General features: G+C 44.2%; 3 protein-coding genes across 3 annotated transcripts in view; 1 reads left to right on the forward strand and 2 right to left on the reverse strand.

Annotated features, from left to right (window-relative positions):
* Positions 1 to 575: 575 nt before the first annotated feature.
* On the reverse strand, positions 576 to 9,877 carry LOC111955912 (6-phosphofructo-2-kinase/fructose-2,6-bisphosphatase 3). Its single transcript, XM_023976296.2, is given in 15 exon segments — positions 576 to 2,323; positions 3,321 to 3,383; positions 3,611 to 3,633; positions 4,009 to 4,236; positions 4,452 to 4,571; positions 4,574 to 4,643; positions 4,819 to 4,923; positions 5,019 to 5,165; positions 5,284 to 5,491; positions 5,690 to 5,814; positions 5,993 to 6,049; positions 6,182 to 6,323; positions 6,454 to 6,550; positions 6,960 to 7,088; positions 9,516 to 9,877. Coding segments are annotated over 15 exon segments (1,641 nt in total). The 5' UTR covers positions 9,589 to 9,877; the 3' UTR covers positions 576 to 2,269.
* A 1,576-nt stretch (positions 9,878 to 11,453) lies between these two features.
* On the reverse strand, positions 11,454 to 21,034 carry LOC111949799 (splicing factor 45). Its single transcript, XM_070434246.1, is given in 14 exon segments — positions 11,454 to 11,877; positions 15,937 to 16,009; positions 16,384 to 16,482; positions 16,593 to 16,669; positions 17,112 to 17,132; positions 17,135 to 17,173; positions 17,633 to 17,784; positions 17,953 to 18,091; positions 18,240 to 18,293; positions 18,503 to 18,621; positions 18,849 to 19,015; positions 19,121 to 19,237; positions 19,382 to 19,797; positions 20,080 to 21,034. Coding segments are annotated over 13 exon segments (1,290 nt in total). The 5' UTR covers positions 19,511 to 19,797; positions 20,080 to 21,034; the 3' UTR covers positions 11,454 to 11,773.
* An 879-nt stretch (positions 21,035 to 21,913) lies between these two features.
* Positions 21,914 to 27,334, forward strand: part of LOC111949768 (interleukin-15 receptor subunit alpha) — a 26,600-nt gene continuing 21,179 nt past the window's right edge. Inside the window, exon 1 of the mRNA XM_070434266.1 lies at positions 21,914 to 22,212. Coding sequence (XP_070290367.1) covers positions 22,146 to 22,212 — 67 coding nt within the window. The 5' untranslated portion in view covers positions 21,914 to 22,145. The remainder of the gene's footprint in view (positions 22,213 to 27,334) is intronic.

Raw genomic sequence — 27,334 nt, forward strand, 5'->3', positions numbered from 1 at the left:
CACCAAAGTCATCAAAACACTAAATGATGGAATTTCTCATGGAAAAATGTGGTTGCATCCCTCTAATAAAGTTTCCAGAAACTTCTATCTCTGCCAAGGCGCATTAAAGCTGTTCTGGCTCATGGTGGCCCAACGCCCTYTTAAGAAACTTTATGCTGGTGTTTCCTTTATTTTGGCAGTTGCCTATAGGTCAGTATAGATGTTGACAGCTAGTGTTGAGCTGACTCCGGCTCTGTGGTGACACTATTTGAACAGATATGTTTAAATGTGGCATGGTACAAAAACCTCCAGCTTCCAGTTAAAAAAAAAAGGTTTCTGGTCTCCCTCTCCAAAGTGAAGCACATTGATTGGGTGTTTGCCTGTCAAGTAGTGTTTCTACAGGCCTCAGCACTCTCAATACACTTCTATATTGTCCTATAGTACCTTTTAGAATCGCAAGTGTTTTGGTGACAATTTAGTTGCTTTAAAGGTTCTAGCATACTTRTCCAAGGGGAAACACATTGTTAGGGTGTTTGCCTTTCAGATAGTGTTCCCAAAACACATAAATAATGAAGATATGACATCCACAAGATGGCTTATTTTCCTGGAGATTTATTGGCCCAGCAAATGCAGAATGTACACATGTTGATCTCTCAGACGCTTTGCTTGTCATACACAAGTTATACACAGTACTCAGGCAAGACCAGGTGCCATCCGCTCCAAACGATCATCTAAATCTACATAGAAATAAATAGTTTGAGAAAAAATGTCTTACAAAAAAACAAAATTCAAGTATCAGAAGCAAACAAATGAACAAAAGTAGTACTGCCAATATGATATGCAGAACATATTTGGCCGGCTAACAAAACAACTTCAAAGCCATTTTTCTCAGTTTCACTGTTGGCGTAGTTACGGCGTTTTACCTTTGTAGGGCAGCGTAGTACACGACTTACAATTAAACTTACAATTAAGTATGAATCAGCCAATCAGAGAGCAGTACAAAAGAGCCTCTCCAAAATACCTTTCCACTCAGTTCTAGACTTGAACATTCCAAACGCTGAGCATTCCTTCAAGTCTTATATATTTACATGTCTATTTACAGAACGTATTTTCAAAACAAAGATATAAGTGCTCACACATGTTAGCAGCTGGCTTACAAAGAAAAGTGAATCACGTTATACTGCATGTTCTCTGAAGGTAGCATATGTCTGAATTTCTATGGCCAGCTATATGGGTACAGAAGCAGCATTGGGCTTGCAAGACAAGCACTAGGCACTCTAGGTCCAAATCTCCTTTRGGAGAGAAAGACAGAAAGAGAAAATTGTGTCTATGGACACAGTCATACACACCACTCAATAGGAATATCAACTTTGCTGTGCAAYAAAATCATTCATTTCATAGCATGAGTACACCGGTTGTTCAGTAACAGTCTGATACTCAAATCTTTAGAAATGAAATCAGAACCAAAAAAGTGAATAAGTGCTCAACATCAACCAAAGTGACAAACACAATTTGGGTAGTCATTATTTCAGAGGCATTCCTATAGGAACATGTTTACATCGTAAACTAAATGATTCCATCTGTTTTTAAAAAGAGTGATATAACCATGGATACATGACTCATCACTCAGATCTCAGGAGGGTGTCAAGAAAGGGAGATTTCAAATTTTTGGCCTGGTTCCAGCTCTCTGAAGGATGCGTTGCCGAGTGCCAAGTAGTCACTCAAACCAGATATAATAGTTCCTTAGAATCACAGAGCTATTACACTAATTAAACCATAATTCCAGGGTGAGCGGTCACTACAGATTCACTTCGGAGGAACCAGAGAAAGCAGAGTGGTTGAGACATTTTGRACAGTATTGTACAGTAGCATACATTATGTTTTACTGGTAAATAAATATGCTATAGGCTATGCAGAGCCATGGCCGGGTCCAGTCGGGTCTGTCGGCTGTAGTTACATAGACCCAAGACCCGGTTCAGACCGGATGGAAAACTTAGAATTTTGGACCCGGGCCCGCTCGGGTATTTCGGGTGGACCTGTGAAGACCCCTAATGTACAGTGTAATCTCGCTCTTTCCCAGAGGCAAAGTGTTTGTACTACAAGCACTGGCAGATAACACAGACCAGACACTCACTAACATGTCTGTGTGAGAAAAGAAGTGCCCTGGGATCTCCAGAAAGAGGAAGATGGGGGGGGGACACAACAATGTCCATTTTGGTGACATTGTTGAATTTTCTTTGCCGGCTTTCACTTCCTGGGGTCTTGGATCAGGTGACGGGGCAGCGCGATCTCATTGGCAGAGCTGCAGGATCTCATGGCGATCGTTGGACATTCTCTTCATGTTCTGAGGGAAACAAAAAGCCTAAAATGGTTAAGAAGACTTGGGGAAACCATCACAATATAACAAACAAACTAAGAGTCGTCTGTGAGACAAGACACATAAAACATAAAGCGAGGGAAAGATCCTGTCCTATAGGCTAAGTGACTCCAGGCTATATATATTCCATGTTAAATTTAAACCATGTGTGGGCTCAAAAACGATGATCCAATCTCCCTATCCCACGTCTAACTACACCTCAACAACTAACTATAGAGCTACAATAGGTGTGTAAGAGTGTGTGTCTTTACTTGTCTATGGGTGTTACTGTACACTGAGTGGACAAACCACTAACACCTGCTCTTTCCATGACAGACTGACCAGGTGAATCCAGGTGAAAGCTATGATTCCTTACTGATGTCACCTGTTAAATCCACTTCCGGCAGTGTAGATGAAGGGGAGGAGACGGGTTAAATAAGGATTTTTAGCCTTGAGACAATTGAGACATGGATTGTGTATGTGAGCCATTTAGAGGGTGAATGGGCAAGACACAAGATTGAAGTGCCTTTGAATGGGGTATGGTAGTAGGTGCCAGGCGCACCGGTTTGTGTCAAGAACTGCAACGCTGCTGGGTTTTTCACGCTCAACAGTTTCCCATGTGAATCAAGAATGGTCCTTCACCCAAAGGACATCCAGTCAACTTGACACAACTGTGGGAAGCATTGGAGTCAACATGTGCCAGCATCCCTGTGGAACGCTTTCGAGACCTTGTAGAGTCCATGCCCGACTAATTGAGGCTGTTCTGAGGGKAAAAGTGGGTGCAACTCAATATTAGGAAGGTGTTCTTAATGTTTTGCACACTCAGTGTATAAGTGCCCCTTCTGACTGTGACTTAAGTTGACAGGATCTTTCCAKACCCTGAATAATTATCACCTGTCTATATGTACCTGCAGAGTCTGAGACACAACAACACTACTACTACAGAATAAGCTGSGAGCTAAATCTAGCTGCTTTCTCACTTTACCTTTGAAACACTAAAAGAGAGACGAGTTTCAGACAGTGAAGGATGGTGCAGATGGGCGGAGGTCTTTAAACAGAACAGAAAATACATTTAAAATATAGACGTTCGAAAGACGTGAGTGACAGAACAGTGTGTAGGGGTTGCCGTGGTAACATGCAGACAGCAAAGCTCGAGGAATGCTCTGACATCAGTTAGAAGGAATGCGAGGCTGGAATGGTACACAGCACGTGAGGCCATAGTGAGTGGGAAGGAAGAAGGCACTTGGCACGTATTCCTGTAGGAGAGGTACTTACAGACAGACTTTGCCCAGCCAGTGCTGCACGGTGAAGAAGAGAAGGAAGAAAGAATGAAAAGAAAGAAAAGAATGTTAAGAGAGCGAAGAGACAACAGTGTAGAATGGAAAATTGCTTAGAGCAGGAGAGAGAGTGAGAGAGAGAGATGTCCTTCAGTAGATTTGAGGAGTCAAAGATGTGAGAGAGAGAGAGAGAGAGAGAGAGACAGAGAAAGAGAGATAGGAAGGAAGAGATAAGAGAGAGAGATAGAGAGAGATAGAGAGAGAGAGAGAGAGAGAGAGAGAGAGAGAGAGAGAGAGAGAGAGAGAGAGAGAGAGAGAGAGAAGAGACAGAGACAGAGACAGAGACAGAGACAGAGACAGAGACAGGAGACAGAGACAGAAGAGAGAGAGACTCACCTGTCCGCCAAGGTGAGGTGGGAAGGAGTGCAGAGGGACATGGCAGCTCCTGGAGGGGTTCGTCCAGGCCGTCGATGCGGGGTTTCTTGATGTTGGGCTCGGGGCTGGTCAGGGGGGTCACACTGTTCCTCCTGATCAGAGTCCCAGGATACTTCTTCATCTCCTCTGGTCTCTCTCTGTGGGTGTTCACCGCTTCCACGTTGAGCGAGATGGACTCTACCTTGCAGCCTGCACACAGAGTAAAAACAAACACACACCACAGTCAGAAAGATATTTAGACCTCACCTTATTTCTCCTGCCCTAGACAAGCTAGAGAACATACAATTGACCCTAATGCCCAATTCACACTATAGAGCCAATCTGAACTGTTCTATTCTGTCTCTGATATTTTCTGGTCACATTGGCTTGGCTCGGTAATGTGAAAGGTGTACACAAGTTCTCACCGTAGGCAATGGGGGTGAGCTTCAGCACCGTGTGGAGGGGACACTTCAGGTAGGGCATCTCTTCTGCACTCTTATCCAGGAAGTAAGCCAGCAGACAGCGCATCACAGCCTGGTGACAGTAACCAGAACGTTCTCCTGTCTCTCCAGCTCCATGATCACTGGCTCCACCCGCTGGACCAGGTCCTGATAGGACTGGAGGGAGGGAGGGAGGGATAAGACAGAGAGAAAGAAGAGAGAAGGGTTAACTTGATATTTTCACAGACACATCGATTCACAGAATTTGACACACTAGAACTATGTCCATGTGTAACTGTACAGTAGTTGGCAGTAGCAGGTTYATTCTAGTAGTATATTGTACTGTGCTAACCTCTCCTGTGGGGTAGCGGTAGTAATATTTGTCCTGGTCTCTCAGAGCAAACTCCTCAGGGTACTTCTCCTTCACCTCATCGTACGTCATCTCCTCACACACCCCCTGTGCACACAGCACACACCTCACATTAGAGCTGTTTAAATGAAGCACCACACACACAGTCCAGTGAGTYGTCTATTCTAGTGTGTGTGACTCACAGCGTCTATCTCGTTGAGGGCCTTCCACTGTTCGTAGGGCACTCCCAGGCTCTCAGCAGTCTGGATGCTGCAACACATCTGATTGGTCCACACCTTCAGATCCGTCAAGTTCTGCTCTTTAACGAACGTCGACAACGCCCCAGAAAACTACACAGAGAGAAAGGGGAAAGAGTAAGAGACCAGAAAGTGTGTGTGTGTGTGTGTGTATTCATGTGTCAACTTAGTGTGCGTGTGTGTGTCTACGAGTGTGTTTCTACTCTCGTACCTTTCTCCCCCTTGGCGACAGCCCTGAGTCTCCCCCCAGGCGTCCCTGTAGGTTGTGCGTGCTCTCTCCATGGCGACACAGGTAGATGGCTCTGGGCTGGACGTGGATGTTCATCAGGTAGTAGACGATCTTACTCTGGACGTGGTCCTGGATCCGGTTCACCAGGAACCGTCTMCCTACATCTACCACCTTGATGAAGGACAGGCTCCTACGTAGGGGTTAGAACAAGTTTAGTCTAGGGCCTGAATTCACTAAATGTCTCAGAGTTCCATATAATCTTATTTATTATTATTTAAAAGGCCAAACTGATTCTAAATCAGGTTTAAGCCAGTCTCAGATCACACATAAACAGTAGCTAGGGTCAACAGGTATGAACAGTGAATAAGSTATATGAGGTTTAGGCTACCTGTCGTACTGGTCTGGGTCCAGGGGTTCGTAGTGAACCCTGTAACACTCTATCCTCTTATGGAAGTCCTCCATGGCGTCTGTCTTGTTGCAGTCCTGGTAGTCTGGGCAGGACACCTTCACTTCCTGTCATGGGAGGAAGTAAAAGGTCAGGTGACAGCGTAAGACACTCATTAAGAATAACATTATAGATATTACAACGTCAGTAGCTAACGTCAGGCTGCAACATTAGAGGAACCTTGCAGGAACATGAGCCAACCAATYACATGTTTCTTCAGATGTTCTGTTCAGATTTCTCACTCACCATGATATTTGTGGCGATGACGCTGGGATCATCACACACCGACTCAATGAAGAAGATCTGCACACACARATTTAGAGTCATTTAGAGTCATTTTTATCATCTTTACATTGAAAGACATGATGAGTCATTCGATCACGTATCTGTTTGAGATTGCATCAAGCCGCTCGTAACCATAGAAACACCACTGACCTTGAAGCCGTTCTCACTGCCAAAGTCCAGGATCATGTCTCGTCTCTCACGAGTAGTGTTGGTGGCATCGAAGACTGCAACCTGGCCTCCCTCCTCTGTCAGGTAAGACTCAACGTCTCTCAGAGCTGCTAAGGCACATTGTCTAAGCAAGAAAATAAATKATCTCTGTTAGCCTTGTTTCAAGTACACTCTGATGATCAATGACGTCACATGATGCTCAGAATTTGTCATGGTAAAATACAGAGTAGGATGGGGAGTAGGGGTGGACTCACTGTCTGATTTTCACAGCACTCTCGTTGTCAGCCTTGAAGAAGTCATACGAGCTGTAGTTCTTGACTGCTTCTCTGCGATACTCTCCCACGTTAAAGACTGGAGGCAAAGAACAAACTAACAATGGTAAATTTGTAAGTCGCTCTGGATAAGAGCGTCTGCTAAATGACTTAAATGTAATGTAATGTAAATAGAATGTTCTGGAGGGAGAAAGTGAGCCCAAGCCCAGTTTGTGGTAAATCTGCAAACTAAAACAGAGGAAAGGAACTAGATGAGATGGCAGGAATTTCGATTCAAGAACAATAATCCAATCTCCGCCCTTTTAACCCCAACGTTCCTCTTAGTGAATAAATACAACAATAAGATCAAATAAACATTTCTAGTGCAGTGTGAGGCACATTACTATGACACATAACAAAAGTTACTAATTCGTTAGCTACACCTGTTAATGTGTCTRGTCATGTGCTGAGTGTGTGTACTGTGTGCACTGTGTGTGTGTGCTGTGTACCTTTGGTGGGCATGCCGATCCAATTGAGGTATCGGGTGAGTTTCTTGGACATGTAGGTCTTCCCCCTGGCTGGCAGACCCACCATCACAATCACTGTTGGGGGGTTGGCCAGGTGTGGGGCCCCCGTCACTAGAGATAGAGAGATTACAATATTGTTCAATAGCCATACACACAATCAACCTGATTAATCGTGTACTCTTAATTTACACACAATAATACTGCATCTTCATTCAGTGACGAATGCCTCTCATTCACACGCTCCTACCAGCTCTAATCCACTTTCCAGGACACAYTACCTCCTCGATGGTAAAACAGCTATAAAGCTATTAGGTCATCACTCCCTCCTTTCCTTCCCTCTATCATTCTCCATCTATCTCACTCCCTCCCTCCCTCATTCAGTGTCAGAGAGCTGTACATCCTCTTATAGACTTTGGGAGACTAAGGCTCTGTCTGTGTGGCTGGTCCTTGCAGCACAGTGATGGTCATGGTCATGGATAGACACTAATAGTAATTCCCTCCCACCAGTCTTGTCTGCTCTGCTTCCCCCAGCTAGACCCTTCCCCAGTGGTCAAGATGGTGCGTCTGTCTACCTGCAGACACTGCTGAAGCTGTCTCCCCTCCCCCAACCTGACGGAACAGTCAGCTGATAAACCTCCTACTAGAGAGATGGTTCCAATGTCAGAACCACTGTGCATTAGTCAATGCAAGTCCGTCTTTAAGGCATGAAAATGTTTATGGGTATTAGTTTTCATTGCCTGAATCTCCATGTGATACAGACATCACCAGCTATTGGTGCTTTCAAGYCGACTGGGAACTTGAGGGGGAAAACTAGGTCAAATCATAATGTCAGTGATCTTCAGGTCAGACAGTTGGGAGTTCTAGAAATAATTTGTATTTTTTTAACCTTTATTTAACTAGGCAAGTCAGTTAAGAACACATTCTTATMTACAATGATGGCCTACCAAATGGCAAAAGGCTCCTGCGGGGACGGGGGCTGGGATTAAATATAAAAATAAATTAAATATAAATAGAAGACAAACCACACATCACGACAAGAGAGACAACACTACATAATGAGACCAAAGACAACAACATAGCATGGCAGCAACACATGGTACAAACATTATTGGGCACAGACAACAGCACAAAGGGCAAGAAGGTAGAGACTGTCAGTAAGAGTGTCCATGATTGAGTCTTTGAATGAAGAGATTGAGATAAAACTGTCCAGTTTGAGTGTTTGTTGCAGCTCGTTAAAGTCGCTAGCTGCAGCGAAATGAAWAGAGGAGCGACCCAGACATGTTCCAGTTTCCYATTTMCATTCCGAGTTGGATGACKGTTCAAAACGATTTTCCAAGTCTGAGCTCGTTTTTTTCCGAAGTCGGAGATTTCTGAGTTGCAAATTCACTGTTGTTATGAACGCGGCATAAACTCATTCACCTCTGTATGACACARAACAGCACAAACAAACTGACGTCAGTGAATTAAGCAGTGGCTATTCAGGCCATTGATATTTATCAGTCGGCTCTTTACAAACTATCGTCACTAGTTACCACAGCCACAAATTCATAAACCCCGCCTATTTCTGCAATTCTCAGCCATTATCCAGCTCGCACCATGCAGACACGCACGATAGTTCGTCCAATCCCGATGCGTCTGCATGTGAAATCCCCCCGTCTCTCCCACCCACACAATGGTTCCTGGCTGTCACGAGCAGAGCGGGGAGCCCCCGGGACCACAGCCACAAAGACATACAAGCCGGCTATTTCTACAATTTATCTTATTAAAATGTAATTTTGAACATAACCCTTAAACTAACCACACTGCTAACCTTATGCCTAGCCCTAACCTTAAATTAAGATCAAAAAGTTATAKTTTTTTTTACTTTGTGGCTGTGGTAACTCGTGGAAACTAGGGACCAGATGGAGACTTGGTTGCTATAGTGAGCACTATCAACCATAACCCTCTATAGCTACTTGTGAATCCTGACCTGGCTGCGTGCCAATGGCCAGTTTGGATAGGCTGGGCTAATAGGGTATATGCTTTTAGCATAATTATAGTAATTACACACATAGTGTACTTTTTAAAAGTCGGTAGGTTCATTTGAAAACTAAGCTGTTTTAAAATTATTCTGTTGAATMGTTTCAAAAAGTAGGCTACCTACTGTATGCCACGCCAATTGAAAATAAAGCCATGCGAGTAAAACATCAAAACATGCAATCACATGTATTTTCTTATTTCAACACATTCTATGCACCCTCGAACTTAAAGTTCAATACACTACATTTTGCAACAACGTTCCCTGTTTTCTGGTGACCTGTCTGGGGTCTCCCCAACCTGGACCGCTAATGTAGCCTAKTATTCCAACCAGCTGCTACATTGTAGATATTATTGTAGGCTCAATGYGATGATTATTTATCTGATTATTGTGAATAAATCAATAGCATAATTATCAAAGATAATGCCATGTAATACATTTATCCTATGGACTTTTTCTAAATGAAACCTGAATGAATCAGATGGGTGCTGATACCAGCCGCGGGTTAGGCTACTACTTACATCGCCGGGGGACTGCCGGTTTGTCATCCTTTGAAGGAATCCAGATCTTTTGTATCCTGTTCTGAGTAAGCATTCCTAGAGGGTAGTGAAATAAAACACGAAAGAAACCTAGGTTTCCCAATAATATCGGTCCCCCCAAAATACCACCGTTACGTGCTTTCAGATCAGCACGAATTAAATAAAAACAGTAGGATACAATTCAAAATGTTTTGGATCGGTTGTCGTTCTCTCTACCAGACAAGTAGTCTGTAATCAAATATATTGGCGAGCTAAGCAGTCGTTAAGAGCTGCTGTGTTCTATTCTAATYCCGTTCAGCCTGTGCCGGTGTATTAATCTACCCCGCTGTGTCCCAGTTCCTTTATTTAAACTGTCCCAGCAGGAAACAACTTGATATCGACGACATCCACCGGGGCGCGCGCTCTCGGGGAGGGTGATGCTGCGCTCCCTTGTGGCTGATGACGGTAATCCACTATTATGGCAAATGGGAGTATCCCGGCGGTGCACGTGCAGATTTGCACCCCAGTAAACCTTCAGACAGGAACAAATATGACCCAAAGAGAGGTTTTTACAGCATTTGCGGTCTCCAAATATTATGTAGTGTCATGRCAATGTCCTATACYGACACTTTCTGGTGCAGATTKATATTTATTTTATGCAATAAAACAGGAAGTGACAAACTTCAGCAAMAATTTTACTTCTGGGTAACAGATTATAGGCTATGTGACTGCCATAGTGGCACTTAGACTTGCCCTGAGCATGGCTACAGCCTGCAGTCATGTAGGACCATTTGAGTTTGTATCATCAATAAACTTAAGATACCAGTGAAAGGATTTGTCCAGTGAATAGAGAGAATAATGGRATTGTGCCATTTGGATCTGATTATTTCTAAGTTCTTCTTGTTCYAAGTGCAAGGTGTATATTTCAGAGTGGGGGAGATACAAAAAGAGTGCATGTGTTTGTATGTGGGCCCGTCAACCTCTCCACACACACACAACTCTTCATAGCCTAGCCTACTTCTTCACCCCTCTGTTTCTCTCCTGAAAGGCCATGTCAGAGCCTGACCCAGACCCCAATCACCCACACTAGGATACTAGGGAATACCTCCCCTTGACAAGACTGTGACCCAGTCTGGGTGCCAGGGGAGAGACCCCCTCTCCAAACACACTGTGTCCCCCCCTTCCCTAATACACATACCAGTGGTATTTAGGTTAGGCAAAGAGCACGGTCACTCCTCCAACCAGACACCATCTCACTCCCCTGCAAGAGCCAAGCATGCTCTCCTTCCACCCTCTGCATGCCCGACCTGAAAACTTTACCCTCATAAATCCCCCCCCCCACACACAACACACTTAATCTTAACTTTACCCAAACATATTTGTATTTCTATCACAGGAGGTTGGTGACAGTTTAATTGGGGAGAACGGGTTTGTGGTAATGGCTGGAGCGGAATGATATCAAATACATGGTTTCCGTGTGTTTGTTGCCATTCCATTCACTCGGTTCCAGCCATTATGAGCCGTTCTCCCTCAGCAGCCTCCACTAGTTTCTTTGTATCTAAGCTTAATTTGAGGTTAGTCATAAAATCTGAGAGTAGAGTCCATGTCAATTTAATTCCCTTTCTATGAATGAGCTCATTTGTGTGTACTACCCGATCGGAATTAATTTGTTCTGATTTAATCCTCCACAGAGATTAGTCATTATGACAGTCCTCTAACTCACCTATGACCCCTGTCTGTTTTACATAAGATCTGAATGAGGCTAGAGGGGGGGAGGGATGTGTTTCTTTCATAACTGCCCCAGTACCCCGTCACCGTGCCAGGCTATGTAAAGATGGAAAGCTGAGGGTCTGGTCCTCTGAGAGCCTCTTATGTCAGACAGAAAAAAAACTGGGCTTCCTAGACTACGCTCTGCCCTAGAAGAGAGATTAAAACKAAAGATTTTAAACAAAAGGAACATTTATTTCCACGTTTCAATTGTACAGGTTCATATCAGGACACAGAAACCAAGACAGTAGTTCATTACCTCACATACAGGATTTTTCTGCTGGCAAAACAGAAACTACAAGTTAAACTAAATACAGACACATTGTGCTGCTGTTGAGAGTATAAATGTTTGGGSTACTTAGAGACAGAYAGAGCTACTGGTGATTACCAATGTGTGTGTGTGTGTGTGTGTGTGTGTCAGAGCATTTCTTCTGTCCCTGTGAGTATGGATGAGGCGGGTCGTAACAATTCAGGTGGGATGGACCGTGTGTGTCTCACATCTGCTCTCCCAGGTCCAACACTCTGAACTTATCCTGGTTATAGAAGCAGGCTTTTACCACCCGACCACCAAAGAACCTCCCGTTCAGATCCACCACAGCTAGAAGACAGGAAACAAACATTATTACTGTGCKAACATTATTTATTAACACTACTGACTTGACTTTTCTGTCAGCTTAGGCCAGACAGGTCTGTAATATCACTGCCGATGTATCATTGAGTGAAGACTAGTGAGGAATTGTGTCGTTTTTTGTTCGTTTGGATCGTGAACAAACATACTGTCATCCTAACAAGGTCTATGGGATGGTGCTCCTCTTTGATAGTCTACAGTGTTTTCATCATGGACCGTAATTCATTCTTATCAAAGCTTGAAAAAGCAAAATGTTGTGGCTATCAGAGGCTTTCGTATTTCCTGGTATTCAAACACTGGAAAACACAGCCGGGACATCACCCAAGTTCCCAGGAGTTTCTCCTTCCCGAGAATGTCACAGATAAACAACAACAAACAGTCCTGGAGGCAGAGTTCAAATACACATCCAGTCTACAGTAGTGAGATGGACACTGTGAGAGTTCCTTATCAACACTAGGCACATAACCTCATAGGGGCGTGTGTGTTTGAGCAGTGATGACAAGTATCTATTCATCCTAACACCAATGCCGGGACATTCCCAGTAAAACAGGCACATGTGTGGACAAAAGATGGATACATGTGCAGAGCCGTGGCGTATTGGTAACACCACCCGGCATAAGTCACTTCTCCTCACCGGACACCGGGGTTCAAGCCCAGTGCCCACCTTTCCCATGGTTTCTCTACCACTTGCCTGTCTCCCCCTTTGAATTCCTTACTGTCTAAATAAAGTCAAAACACCTGGAAAACAATAGTAACAATGTGTGTGTGTCCAGTCTGGTATTAGTAGCATTATCTATCCTCTACAGAAATGAATAGGGTGTGTGTGTGTGTCCAGCCCAGTCTAGGGTGTATATATTATGTAGGCCGTGTTTCTGTTCCCTTAGAGGATGTGATGTAACGGCGTGCGTGGAGGGGCAGGGGGTTACTGGGACAGCTGTGATGTKACACCTGGGGGGACAGTCTCACCTGCTTTCTGATCTGGGACAACCCATTTGAACTGGCCCGTGCATTAGCCTTATTACAGACGTAACAGTGATACACACACACACACACACCCAACAGTTACACACACGTTATACACACACACACCCATTATACACACAAACACCCGTTATACACACACACCCGTTATACACACACACCCGTTATACACACACACCCGTTATACACACACACCCATTATGTTTCACTATATTGGATCACTCCAATATATTGGTATCACTCCGCGGCAGAGGGATACATCCAAAGTGAGGACTTACAAATTTACTCCGGTGTCACGGCTGGGGTCTGGTCCTATATATAGACCCCATGGCCGCGACGCACATTCTCTTTCATTTTCTCAGCAGACGTCCGTATGGTTTGAGGTACAAACTTTCTCAAGTTTGCATGGTAAGTCACTAGTAAGTGTAATATCTTGCATGGAAGCAAACTTACTGGCTGTCCACATGGCCAGCCCCTCGAGTGCTCCAATCTCTGCYCGCAGTTGATCTGTAGCMTCGCCCYTGGTTTGTCGTACTTGTGTTTTGTTYGTCCTAAAAAGAGACGGAGGGTTTCGACCGATTCTGGACCTCCGCAACCTCAATGTGTACTTGAAGGTACTGAGGTTCCACATGCTGTCCCCAGCCCGCSTGTTACAGGCCYTGTCCAGGGACTAGTGGTTAGTGACGCTGGACCTGAGGGATGCGTACTTCCATGTTCCTGTTCACCCAGCTCATTTGCAGTACCTCTGATTTGCTTTCGAAGGGACTGCTTACGAATTCATGGTTCTTCCCTTCAGCCTCTCCTTGGCACCCCGCACTTTCACAAAGTGCATGGACGCTGTCCTGGCTCCTCTCACGTCCCGAGGATTGTTGATCCTCAATTACCTGGACGATTGGCTGATTTGTACCACGACCAGGACCCAGGTCCTGTCAGACAGAGACATGCTCGTGACCCAAATCGGCGGGCTGGGCATTACTGTAAACAACAAGAAGAGTCGTCTGATGCCCACCCAGAGGGTGGCCGAACTGGACTCAGTCCTTATGAGAGCACACCTGCCCACCAGAAGGGTTCAGGCGATCTTATCTTGCTTCGACCACTTTCGTCAGGGTCGGACGGGATCCGTCTTAACCTGCCAACGCCTGTTGGGCTTAGGGCACTGTTGAGGTGGTGCTGTCACTCCTTTCTCTCAGGTGGGGCAGGATGCTGGGGATGTGCCGCTGGGACCTGGTCAGCACAGACGCCTCCCAGATCGTCTGGGGAGGGGACCAAGGGCAGGTCGGTCAGCGACTGTTGGTTACCCCCTTGGAGCGGCAAGCACATCAATACACTAGAGTTCTGAGCTGTACTGCTGGCTCTGCGGTCTTTCCTTCCGCATCTGATTGGAAGACATGTCCTGGTGAGAACGGACAACACCACAGTGATGGCTTACATCAACCATCGTGGTGGCCTGAGGTCCCACCGCCTCTATCTTATGGCACGGGAGCTCCTTCTCTGGGCTCAGGGATGTCTAGCGTCTACGCGCAGCACACAAACCTGGCATCCTGAATGTGGCAGCGGATATGCTCGAGGGAGGGCCTGCCACCTTGGGACTGGAGCCTACATCACCAGGTCGTGCAGCACCTGTGGGACAAGTTTGAGAGGGCGCAGGTGGACCTGTTCGCCTCCCTGGGCAATGCACACTGCCCCCTGTGGTGCTCCATGTCAGATCCACCAGGGCCTCTGGGCTTGGATGCTCTGGCTCACGATTGGCCAGGGCTGGAGCTTTACGCATTCCCCCCTCTTTTTCCCCTGATCCAGGCTGTGCTGGACAGGACCACGATGGCCGAGCATCGTCTGCTGCAGGGTGGCCCCATACTGGCCCAGACAACCCTGGTTCAGCCTTCTCCTGTCTRTGTTGTCTGGGACACCTTGGCAACTGCCCCTGAGACCCGAACTGCCGGGGAAACTCTGTGTCGTCCGAGACCGCACTGCCTCAGTCTGTGGGCTTGGCCGCTGAACGGCATCAATGGTCCATGTTAGGACTACAGGAGGGCGTAATGAACACCATGCAGAGAGCAAGGGCACCGGCTACAACCGCGGCATACCAGTTGRGCTGGCGGTTGTTCTGCTCTTGGTGCACTGGTATTGAGGTTGTGRCCGAGTCATGCAGGACGCAGTATATCCTCCAATACCTGCAGTCTCGCTTGGATGAGGGCTTGGCAGCCTCTACTCTGAGAGGGTTTTTGGTCACCATATCTGCCTGCCATGTGGGGTGGATGGACAGGCTGGTGAGGAGATATCCCTTGTTCTCCAGGTTTATGAAGGGGGTTTGTCGCCCGCGTCCAGCTAGTACCTGCTCAATGGTGAGCTGGGATCTGGGTGTGGTCTTGGCAGCTTTGGCAAAGCCGCCTTTCGAACCGTTTGAGTCTGCATCTCTGAAACACCTCTCTATGAAGGTGGTTTTCTTGGTAGTGATCACTTCCATGAAGAGGCTGGGTGAGCTCCATGAAGAGGGTGGGTGAGCTCCATGAAGAGGGTGAGTGAGCTCCATGAAGAGGGTGGGTGAGCTCCATGAAGAGGGTGGGTGAGCTCCATGAAGAGGATTGGTGAGCTCCATGAAGAGGATTGGTGAGCTCCGTGCTCTTTCAGTAAGTTCTGAGTGCTACAGGATGGACCCCGAGGGGAGGAGTATATCTCTCCGCCCCAACCCTTCATTCCTCCCGAAGGTTCTGTTTACAACCCCCCGGCAGTGGTGGGGGAGTCTGGGCCTCCCTTCGGCATGTTGTGCCCTGTGTGGGCACTGGCTGCCTATGAGAAGCGGACACGGTCAGTGAGAACAGACCAGCTCTTTGGGACTAAACCTGTAAATCCTCACCTCGGATGTATCCCTCCGCCGCGGAGTGATACCAATATATTGGAGTGATCCATATAGCTCACATAACCGTGGTTACATACGCAACCTTCGTTATACACACACATACGTTATAGTWATACAGACAAACAAGCACACACACATCTTACAGAAACCTCAAGGAAATAGAAACACAGAACACGTTAGGTTGTACTGACCTTTGATGGCAGACTCGACTCTCTCAAACTCCAGAAATATCCTCACTGCTTCATCATCTGTCACCTGTGCAATCTGAGGAGAACACATAGTTTAATACATATTATAAACTGGGTGGTTCGAGCCCTGAATGCTGATTGGCTGACAGCCATGGTATATCAGACAGCCGTATACCACGGGTACGACAAAATATTTATTTTTACTGCTAATTAAGTTGGTAACCAGTTTATAATAGCAATAAGGCACCTCGGGGGTTTGTGATATATGGCCAATATACCACAGCTAAGGGCTGTGTCTAGGCTCTCCACGTTACGTCGTGCATAAGAAGAGCCCTTAGCCGTGGTATATTGGCCATATACCACACCCCCTCGGGCCTTATTGCTTAATTAGTCAACACAATATGACTCAGCACTTAACCATACACACACAGACAGACTTATTCCTCTCACCTCAAAGATGACACACTTGATGACCTTGCCGTATTTCTCACACTCTTCTTTGGTCTCCCCTTCCAAATCTTCATCCACCTCTCCTCTGCCCACCATGTTCTAAAAACACACACACACACACACTTTATTGGACCTATGCACATAAACAAACACACAAGAATTTACAATAAATACTCATGCACAGACACAAAGACACACATAGCACCCACCCGTAGCAGCACGACTTTGGTGGGGCATTTGAGGATCTCTGTGAGGGGGTTGGCCTCGGACTTCTTGGATGGGTCCACTGATGGGAGAAAGAGAGCAGAACATGTCAACAATAGGTCAAATAACTGAATATATTGGTAAATGTAAACAGGAAGAGACTCAGACTGTAGATTTGACCAGAATGTGGACCACAACTGATGTTTTAACAAAGCTAGTTTATCAATCAGATGATGAGAGGGTWACAGGCACTAACCTTAAACTCAATTAGCACATATTTTCTAGATTATCAACCATCATAATGTAGGCCCAGAATAAATGTGMTTACTAGTTCCATAATGAAACTTGACACACATTGAGATGAGCAAACTGTATAACAAAAAATCTAGAATTTGCCTGTTGAAAATTAGACAGTAGGAATAAGAATAGATGGAGACAGCACAGACATGGGACAACAAGACACACGGGGGCGAAACCGGATGTGATGCGTCAAGGTAGGAGAAAGTGATGTAACAGTGCCAAACCTATTGAAGCCGAGCCCCAGCTAAAGGCTCAGCTGCTGCCGTCTGGCTACTGGATCCTGGTGCTTTAGGAGAGGAACACACACAACGCGAACACAAACAAAACGGGGAAAAAAGAACACACACAACTAAGTTCAAATGTTGAAGATTAAAATCATCAATGAATGAAAATACAATTAAAAACAGAATCTTGACTGAGGATGACCAAACACACAGCTACAAAACAAGTTACAGTAGACAATCTTGGAACTAGAAACCAAGACCATTCATTCTGGGCTATGTAGTACATGATAAAATAAAAACATCTGGACAGGTTAAAGTAACTAGAGGAGACAATGAAAATAAGCTCGTATCCATCTTATCTAGTAGAAAGATCATGAGTATTGGTGTTAAAGAGAAAGGGGGGGGGGGTAGATGGCGTGTATTATATGATAAGAAAGAAATCTGAGAGAAAGACAGGAGCTGAGAGACAGGAATGAGTGAGAGAGCGAGACAGGGCAGTGAGACGGCAGAAAGTGGGTTACTCTTCTCAGTGTTGTCTCCTATGATGATCTTGCCACCCCTCTTGCTGGTCTTCTCTACAGACAGGGCCGTGCTGAGACCCTGCTCGTGTTTGCCCAGCCCCTGGCCCTCCCGGAAGCCATACTTCTGCATGATCTTATGGGCCACGGTCCCTCTGGGGAGACAGGGKCACAACATCAGATAACACCACCGAACAGAACACTGACCGGCTGCACTATACAGGTTGATGCCATTAGAGGGCCAGTGTTCAGGCTATTTCAGTGTGTTGTGTTTTGAGTTGGGTARGTGAGACTACATAGAACTAATAGGGTATCATACTCACCCCATGTTGGCCAGGAATGAGTTGGTGGGACCGCCAGGTGGCGAGCGGGGGCGGTCGGAGTCCTCGTACATGGGGGGAGGGATGGCTGCTTTAGAACCACGGGAGGGACGCATCTCATCYTCATAGGAGTATGACGAGCCTGGAGGGGAGAGACAGACAGTTAACACACTCACCTCATCAAGCATGTTGAATGTCATCCTAACATAAAATAACACTGCTATCTACTGGACAAATTCCCCCACATCCCAAACAGACAGACACCAATCCCTTTGTGAGCCATGACTCACTGTCTCTACTATCCACGAGCGATGAGGGTGGGGCGATMGCTGCTCCACCCATACCTAAAAGAGAGACATGGGTAAGAATCAAGGGACATAGTCTAGTRACCACATACAGTCAGACACATTATCCTGACGTAATCACAACATTATCCTAACTCCTTAAGTTAAGAACAAGTCCATCTGCCTAAATAATTGCATATAATAGTGATGATAACTCTGCTGTGAAGGCTCAGTGTGGAGACCAGTGAAACCAGAGGTAGTCTACTCACTCCTTTTCCTCTTCTCCTTCTCATAGTCCTCCTCCTCCTCATCTGACTCTCCTTCTGCCGCGGGGAAGCGGGAGAATCCGCTCGGAGCGCTGCTGCCCTCGTGTCGGTCCTTCCTCTTCCTAGACAGGAAGCACACGAGGTCAGAACGAAGGACAGAACATGGACTGAAATGATGTGGTCATCGTCAGGTCCATATTCCTACAGTGTGAAAWCTTCTATAAACAATACGTCATCCTCAGTTTCCTGAGGGATATAKCATTCTAACTTATGTCAACAATAACAACAGAATCCTGTTGAATGTTCTAGAAGTGTAGCTTTGGTGCTGTTCGGTAAGAGGAGGTCGTACTTCTCTCTGTCCTCTATCTCCTTCAGRCGTTCCTGCTCTCTCTGCCTCTGCCTCTCCTCGCGGTGTCTCTTCACCACCTTCTCGTAATCGTTGGGGAACATGGGGTCATACTCATCAGCCAGGGGGATTAGCGCATCCCCCGAGGAGAACCCGCTGGGTGCTGTGTCCTGACACACACACACACACACACATAAGTCACACATAATTAACACACATTTCACATGGGATACCCTGACAAATACTTGTGTCACAGAAACACACACAGCCCTCACCTTGAGTCCTGCTGCAATGTGTGGGGGTGTGTCTATTATCTGTCTGTCATCAGCGGAACCTCCTCTCTTTAAGTCAATGACTGGAGCCAGGACAGTACCCTGCTTCATCCGCTGACTCTGAGGGGAACACACACACATCATRCATACCTCTGGATGTGGAGACAAGATTCATAGATATGGCTAGGGATGCTTTTGGTAAGCATAGCTTTGAGTCATTCCTGAAACAAGCTTTCATCAACCTGCGGTGCCATTGGAACCCACCTTAGCCTGAGTCAGAGCTGCCTTCTTTACTTTCAGCTGTGACTGCAGTAGCTTAAAATTCTTGGACCAGCCCTCGGTCTTGGTGTCACTGGTCGCACTCCCGACGCCCATGTCGTCGTAAAGCGACATGGTTCTCTCAGTTTAAAGACACGGGAAACACTTTGGTCACCCCACTTCGATACCGAAGTAACTTTTTCGTTGCAGGTTAGGAGAACGTACGCAGTAAATTATAATACTTTACTTAGTATGTCAGGAGAATTAACGTAGCAGGTTCAGACACTAGGCTTAATGTTAGGAAAAGGGTTAGGGTTAGCGAAAATGCTCTCCTAACCGGCTAGGGAAATGATTTGTATCGWAGTGGCGTGAAAAGAGTGTGTCCCTTAAAAATAGTCCTGGCAGTGGCAGGATAAATAGACCTGTAAATAAAAGCAGTGTCAACAAAAAAATAACGTTAGGTAACTGACATAACGTTAGATAGTTAGAGCTGTCGTTTGGATTGCAACTACACGACCGCACATCACACTGAGCAGACCATTACCAAAGACAGTCCAGTAGGTTGAAAAAAACGAAACACATTGCATTTGTAAGGACGTAGCCAGCTAGCTAACGCGTTACTAACGATCAACAACAATTGTATCGGTCTTTTGTCGCAGAGGCACACTAACAATATTTCCCACAAATAAGACTCAAATACTCACCTTATAAAATATAAATAGTAGCCAAATAAATCGTTGTAATGCGTGAATATGTGCCTTTTTATCAGCACATATCGCTACATGGACTTCCAAATCGATAGAATAAACGTCATCAAAAATGGTCAACTTCTTCTTCTTTAAAATTGTATTAGCGGACCGCAACCAACTGCAAGGTGCATACACTGCCACCTACTATACCGGAGTGTGAGGCCAGTCACAGCCTCCAACTAATCTATTTCCCTTATCTAGCCCTGTGTTTCTGCCTACTGTTCTGAAGTGTGAATTAATTACACTTTGTGACACAAAATGAGAAAGGATAGGGAAAAAGCAAGAAAAATTGCCCTACCAACTATCCCTACACCTATTAAAAACTCACCACTATTCCACTACTTTGCCCTATCTGATCCTACATCATGCAGGCCCGGCAGCCTGGGAGGACGGGACACTATTGTTCAACACACCTTGCACATMAATGAGCATGAGATTTCTGAACAGSCCTCGAAACCATGCCAGGACCATCAGAAGCACCAGCCCCAAAAGTAGGTCCATTTACTACAGGTAAGCTCCATCAGTCCGCACTGTAGTTCTACCAATTTGTTTTACGGCCTCTGCGCACGATACATCATGACTAATCCGATATCTTTGAGCCTCTCTCTGTACCTGGCATCCACCAAATGCTGCACTGTGTTCTCCCCCACAATTACAGCACTTAACTTTCACATCGCTTCCACATTCACCGTAATTACGTGCCCCTCCACAGCTACATGTCCCATTCAAAACCCTGCAGTGCATATGGGACAGATTCTCTAACCTCAACCTAGGTGTATTTTTCCTGGTACGACTTTCTCAAACCTCAGCATCACTGACAAGCTTTAACTTKTTTGACCCGCTTTCCTGCTGATCAACCTTTTGGCCTTAATCACTCTGCCTCCCTTCACATTTTCTTTAATATAATTTGTGGACATAGATATTGGGATCCCAGTGATGACTCCCCTTAAGCACCAGGGACATGGCTTTTAATCTTCTTCCATTAAATTTGTCCATTTTGAGAATCTTCTCTTGATATAGTCTGGTATATAGTCTCACTATTGTTATTTTACTGCTGCTTTTAATTACTTGTTCCTTTTATTTCTTATTATATATATTTTTAACTGCATTGCTGTTAAGGGGCTTGAATTTAAAACGTTCCACCTTCTCCATGCTGTCCCTTCGATGGTTTCTGTGGTCTATCGTTGCCGTTAGTTATACAAAATCTATGACATAGTCTTGACAATAGGAGATTAACGATTTTGGATATATTGGAATTCAACCAACACAAGCCAGTGTAACGGATGTGAAATGGCATAGCTATAGCGGACGCGCTGCTAGCGTTTCAATCAGTTACGTCACTTGCGTCTGAACTAGAAGTATGTTGCCCCATGCTCTGAAGGGCTGCGGCTTTTGTGGAGGATGGGTAACCCGACGCTCAGTGGGTGACTGTTGTTGATGTGTGCAGAGGTCCCTGGTTCGCCCCGTGTCGGGGCGAGGGGCGACGTAAAGTTAAACTGTTACACCATGTCTAAGCAATTCAAAGGTTGTGGTTCAAATCCCATCATGACAACCTTTGGCATTTTATCTTAATTATCAGCTTTACAACTACTCACTACTTTTTAGCTACTTCGCATTACTTAGCATGTTAGCTAACCCCAACTTCCTAACCTCTAGGTTTTTTATTTAACCTTTATTTAATTGATAACGTTAGCGACCTAGCTATACAAAATSGATGGAAATCCACAAATGAATACATACCATAGGAAACGTAACATATCATACTCATTTTAATATTGAAGATTTACATTTACTATGTTACTTCTAACCCTGAGTCCAGGTTGTAACAGTAGATTGAGAATGAAAGTGAAAGTGCCAAAGTAGAAGCTACACATGTCATGTGGATGAAAGGTTTGCGGCGTTAACACAGACCACAACAAAAGGTCGGAGATGCATATTATTTTCCTGTGGCTCAGTTCATCATCAAAGAYACTTGAAAGTGAGTCCTTTATTTAAACATTGGAATAGCAGGCTCCGGGGTCATGCGGCTGCGTCTCCTTTCCCTCCTTCTTATCGTCAAAGTGTGTCGACTCAATACTGTCAGTCGAGGTCAGTACATTTTGTCTGTTACAATTATGTATAGTAAGGGATAAACGTCGTCCCTTTGCGAATTAATATTTCCTATGTATTTTACAGAACGGCGTTGTTTATCCCGCTTATAGTTGCCAAAGAAATCACACATTTACAGGTATAATCATTTTTTATTCCGTTGATTTTAAAAAAAATAAACGAATGTATACTTTCTCATATTTTGGTTGCTYGTTCGATATTTATGCTCATATAAGTAGGTTTGCTAGCAGCAAAACTATTTATCTAGCTAAATAAGCGACCCAGTCGTTCGTTCGATTAGTTCGTTCTTTATGTTCGGTTGCCATGCTCAGTGGCAACGTTCGTATCCCTTGCTTGCTGCTAGCTACGGCTACAAAACTTGTATTCTGTTGCGTTTATTTACGCGGTTTATCCCACTTACCAAATAAAACAATACTATAAGCACACATTTACCGTTAGAAATAACATTTAACCAAATGCTAGTCTAAAAGAAATGGGAGATCATGTCTAGATGCYTTTTACAGTGTAMATSTAGTATAAATACTGAACAAAAATAGCTGTCCGGTTTATATTTTTGTTCAGTATAAATTACCTGTCTGAGCTGATGAGACAGTGGATTTCGCAGTCAGATGAAACAGAGTAAATACGTATTTCAACGTCATTGATTTAAAAGGTGGTCATTTGTGGAATAGACACCGGCTAGAATGCGGTTTTAACCAATCGGTATACGGGATTAGACCCACTCGTTGTATAATTCCAAGGTAATGTACAGAACGTCTGCGTTTTATCCCTTACTTACTATTTATTGATTAATTTCACACGGAATAATAACCATATTATGTTTTTTTCTTTCTGCCATTTATTCATGGGGGTTATTTGGGGTAGCAGGTAGCCTAGTGGTTAGAGTGTTTYGCCAGTAACAGAAAAGCTGCTAGATCGAGTCCCTGAGCTGCCAATGTAAAAACAATATGTTATTCTGCCCCTGAACAAGGCAGTTAACCCGCTGTTCCTAGGCTGTCATTGTAAATAAAAATGTGTTCTTAACTGACTTGCCTAGTTAAATAAAAAAACGTGTGTGTGTTGTTGAGGATGCTACTCACCTGTTGGGGGCTGCCATCTGCATAGATTGAACAACACTCTTAAAAGGTGTTATCTAGAATCTAAAAGGGTTCTTTGGCTGTCCCCATAGGATAACCATTTAAAGACKCCTTCTTGGTTCGAGGTAGAACTATCATTCTCTCATACACTCTTTGAAAAAAGGGTTATTTGGCTGTCCCCATAGGAGAACCCTTTTTGGTTCCTGGTAGAACACCTTTTYTTTCCATGTAGAACCCTCTGGCGAAAGGGTTCTACATGGAACCATGACATAGACTGACCAGGTGAAAGCTATGATCCCTTATTGATATCCACTTCCATCAGTGTAGATGAAGGGGAGGAGACGGGTTAAAGAAGGATTTTTAAGCCTTGAGTCAATTGAGACATGTATTGTGTATGTGTGCCATTCAGAGGATGAATGGMCAAGACKAAATATTTAAGTGCCTTTGAACGGGGTATGGTAGTAGGTGCCAGGTGCACCGGTTTTAGTGTGTCAATAATTACAACAATGCTGGGTTTTTCACGCTTTTCTTTCCCAAATGGTCCCCAGAGGAAGAAGGCCTAATCACTATTTCCTGTCTGAGAAATGCTGAAAGAAACCAAGTTCCTTACCCTGAAAGCAGTCTAAGCAGACAGAGGCCAGTTATGGCCCTAAACTCAAACACTCGTAAAAACATGAAAAAGTTATTGTCTATAATCAAAGAATGTCATTTTGGCCATACATTTTTTTAAATGTAAGTTTTAGAAATTGATAGAAAGATTTAAAAAATGTAAATACATTTTGGAGAGATTTTTGAAATGTAAATACACCTGGAACCACCTCAGCGGCCTTGTGGTTAAAGTGTCCGCCCTGAGATTGGAAGGTTGGGAGTTCTACCGAAGACTATAAATGGGACCTATTTCCTCTCTGCTTGGCACACAGCATTAACGAGTGGATTGGGGGTAAGYCCCTGTGACAGATTAGGGGGTGTACTTGTACATTAAGAGGCTTCATGCTACAGAAACAGAATATTCGATGCCTGGGACTTGTTATGAATAAAAGCCTATACAGACAGATTGGTAAAAAATATCTGCTTGTTGACAAGATGATAGGGATTCACTGAAGGGAAATAWTGACCAACAGAGCATCTTTGAATAGTGCTCTTCATGTACACCTCAAAAACAAACTACGGGTTTTTATGTTTTGAGCTTCTGTGTTGTATATTGAAGTGTAATATTGGGATGTAAACTCAGACTCCATTTCAACTCAACATGGTGCGCCAATAACCATATGTGTGTGAGATGTATACTTTTGATACCATGAAGATTTTTAAGACTACCAAAAAACACCATGGTTGGACACTATTTGACATGACAGGAACCTGCCACATCTGCTAGCTACGGCTAAAAACTTGTATTCTGTTGCGTTTATTTATCGCGGTTTATCACTTACCAAATAAAACAATACTATAGCACACTTTTACCGTTAGAATAACATTTACCAAATGCTAGTCTAAAAGAAATGGGAGATCATGTCTAGATGCATTTTACAGTGTAGATGTAGTATAAATACTGAACAAAAATAGCTGTCCGGTTTATATTTTGTTCAGTATAAATTACTGTCTGAGCTGATGAGACAGTGGATTTCGCAGTCAGATGAAACAGAGTAAATACGTATTTCAACGTCATTGATTTTAAAAGGTGGTCATTTGTGGAATAGACACCGGCTAGAATGCGGTTTTAACCAATCGGTATACGGATTAGACCCACTCGTTGTATAATTCCAGGAGGTATGTACAGAACGTCTGCGTTTTATCCCTTACTTCCTATTTATTGATTAATTTCACACGGAATAATAACCATATTATGTTTTTCTTTCTTGCCATTTATTCATGGGGGTTTTTGGGGTAGCAGGTAGCCTAGTGGTTATAGCGTGTTTAGCCAGTAAGCAGAAAAGCTGCTAGATCGAGTCCTGAGCTGCCAATGTAAAAACAATTGTTATTCTGCCCCTGAACAAGGCAGTTAACCCGCTGTTCCTAGGCTGTCATTGTAAATAAAAATGTGTTCTTAACTGACTTGCCTGTTAAATAAAAAACGTGTGTGTGTTGTTGAGGATGCTACTCACCTGTTGGGGGCTGCCATCTGCATAGATTGAACAACACTCTTAAAAGGTGTTATCTAGAATCTAAAAGGTTTCTTTGGCTGTCCCATAGGATAACCATTTTAAAGACCCTTCTTTGGTTCGAGGTAGAACAATCATTCTCTCATACTCTTTGAAAAAAGGGTTCTTTGGCTGTCCCCATAGAGAAACCCTTTTTGGTTCCTGGTAGAACACCTTTTGTTTCCATGTAGAACCCTCTGGCGAAAGGGTTCTACATGGAACCATGAAATAGACTGACCAGGTGAAAGTATGATCCCTTATTGATATCACTTCCATCAGTGTAGATGAAGGGGAGAGAACGGGTTAAAGAAGGATTTTTAAGCCTTGGTCAGATTGAGACATGTATTGTGTATGTGTGCATTCAGAGGATGAATGGTCAAGACCAAATATTTAAGTGCCTTTGAACGGGGTTATGGTAGTAGTGCCAGGTGCACGCGGTTTTAGTGTGTCAATAATTTACAACAATGCTGGATTTTCACGCTCAACAGTTTCCTGTGTGTATCAAGAATGGTCCTCCACCCAAAGGACTCCAGCCAACTTGACCAACTGTGGGAGCATTCAACATGGGCCAACTTCCCTGTGGAACGCTTTCAACACCTTGTAGATTTCATGCCCCAACGAATTCAGGCTGTTTCCTGAGGGTGAAAGGGGGTCAACTCAATAATGTTCTGTACACTCAGTGTATTTGTGTGTTATTTTAGTGCAGTTTCATCAAATCCGTTTTACACATTTGTTTTCAGATACTACCAGGTGACCTAAAATAAGAAATCAAATAGCTTGATTGTCCATGTTATTACTATCTTAAATCAACCATAGCCTATGTGTTCAGGGTTGTAGATGTAAGAAAAATGTATGTTTTTAATTAAAAAGTGATGTCAATTATTTCTTTCCAAAATGGTCCCCAGAGGAAGAAGGCCTAATCACTATTTCCTGTCTGAGAAATGCTGAAAGAAACCAAGTTCCTTACCCTGAAAGAGTCTAAGCAGACAGAGGCCAGTTATGGCCCTAAACTCAAACACTCGTAAAAACATGAAAAAGTTATTGTCTATAATCAAAGAATGTCATTTTGGCATACATTTTTTTTAAATGTAAGTTTTAGAAATTGATAGAAAGATTTAAAAAATGTAAATACATTTTGGAGAGATTTTTGAAATGTAAATACACCTGGAACCACCTCAGCGGCCTTGTGGTTAAAGTGTCCGCCCTGAGATTGGAAGGTTGGGAGTTCTACGCGAAGACTATAAATGGGACCTATTTCCTCTCTGCTTGGCACACAGCATTAACGAGTGGATTGGGGGTAAGCCCTGTGACAGATTAGGGGTGTACTTGTACATTAAGAGGCTTCATGCTACAGAAACAGAATATTCGATGCCTGGGACTTGTTATGAATAAAAGCCTATACAGACAGATTGGTAAAAATATATCTGCTTGTTGACAAGATGATAGGGATTCACTGAAGGGAAATATGACCAACAGAGCATCTTTGAATAGTGCTCTTCATGTACACCTCAAAAACAAACTACGGGTTTTTATGTTTTGAGCTCTGTGTTGTATATTGAAGTGTAATATTGGGATGTAAACTCAGACTCCATTTCAACTCACATGGTGCGCCAATCATATGTGTGTGAGATGTATACTTTTGATACATGAAGATTTTAAAGACTACCAAAAAAACACATGGTTGACACATATTATAGACATGACAGGAACCTGCCAACATCTGTGGCCACAAATGAAGGCTCTTTTAAAGGTCTCTGAAATGTAATAGTTAAACATTTTCACACCCATTGTCTTGCTTATATTGTCCTTAAAACCTACTCAAACGTATCTTTCCTCTCGTACTATGTTTTCTACTAACTTCCAGAGAGACCAGGGCTGCGGTCCAAA

Source organism: Salvelinus sp. IW2-2015, linkage group LG3, assembly GCF_002910315.2.
Source record: "Salvelinus sp. IW2-2015 linkage group LG3, ASM291031v2, whole genome shotgun sequence".
Classification (NCBI taxonomy): Eukaryota; Metazoa; Chordata; class Actinopteri; order Salmoniformes; family Salmonidae; genus Salvelinus; species Salvelinus sp. IW2-2015.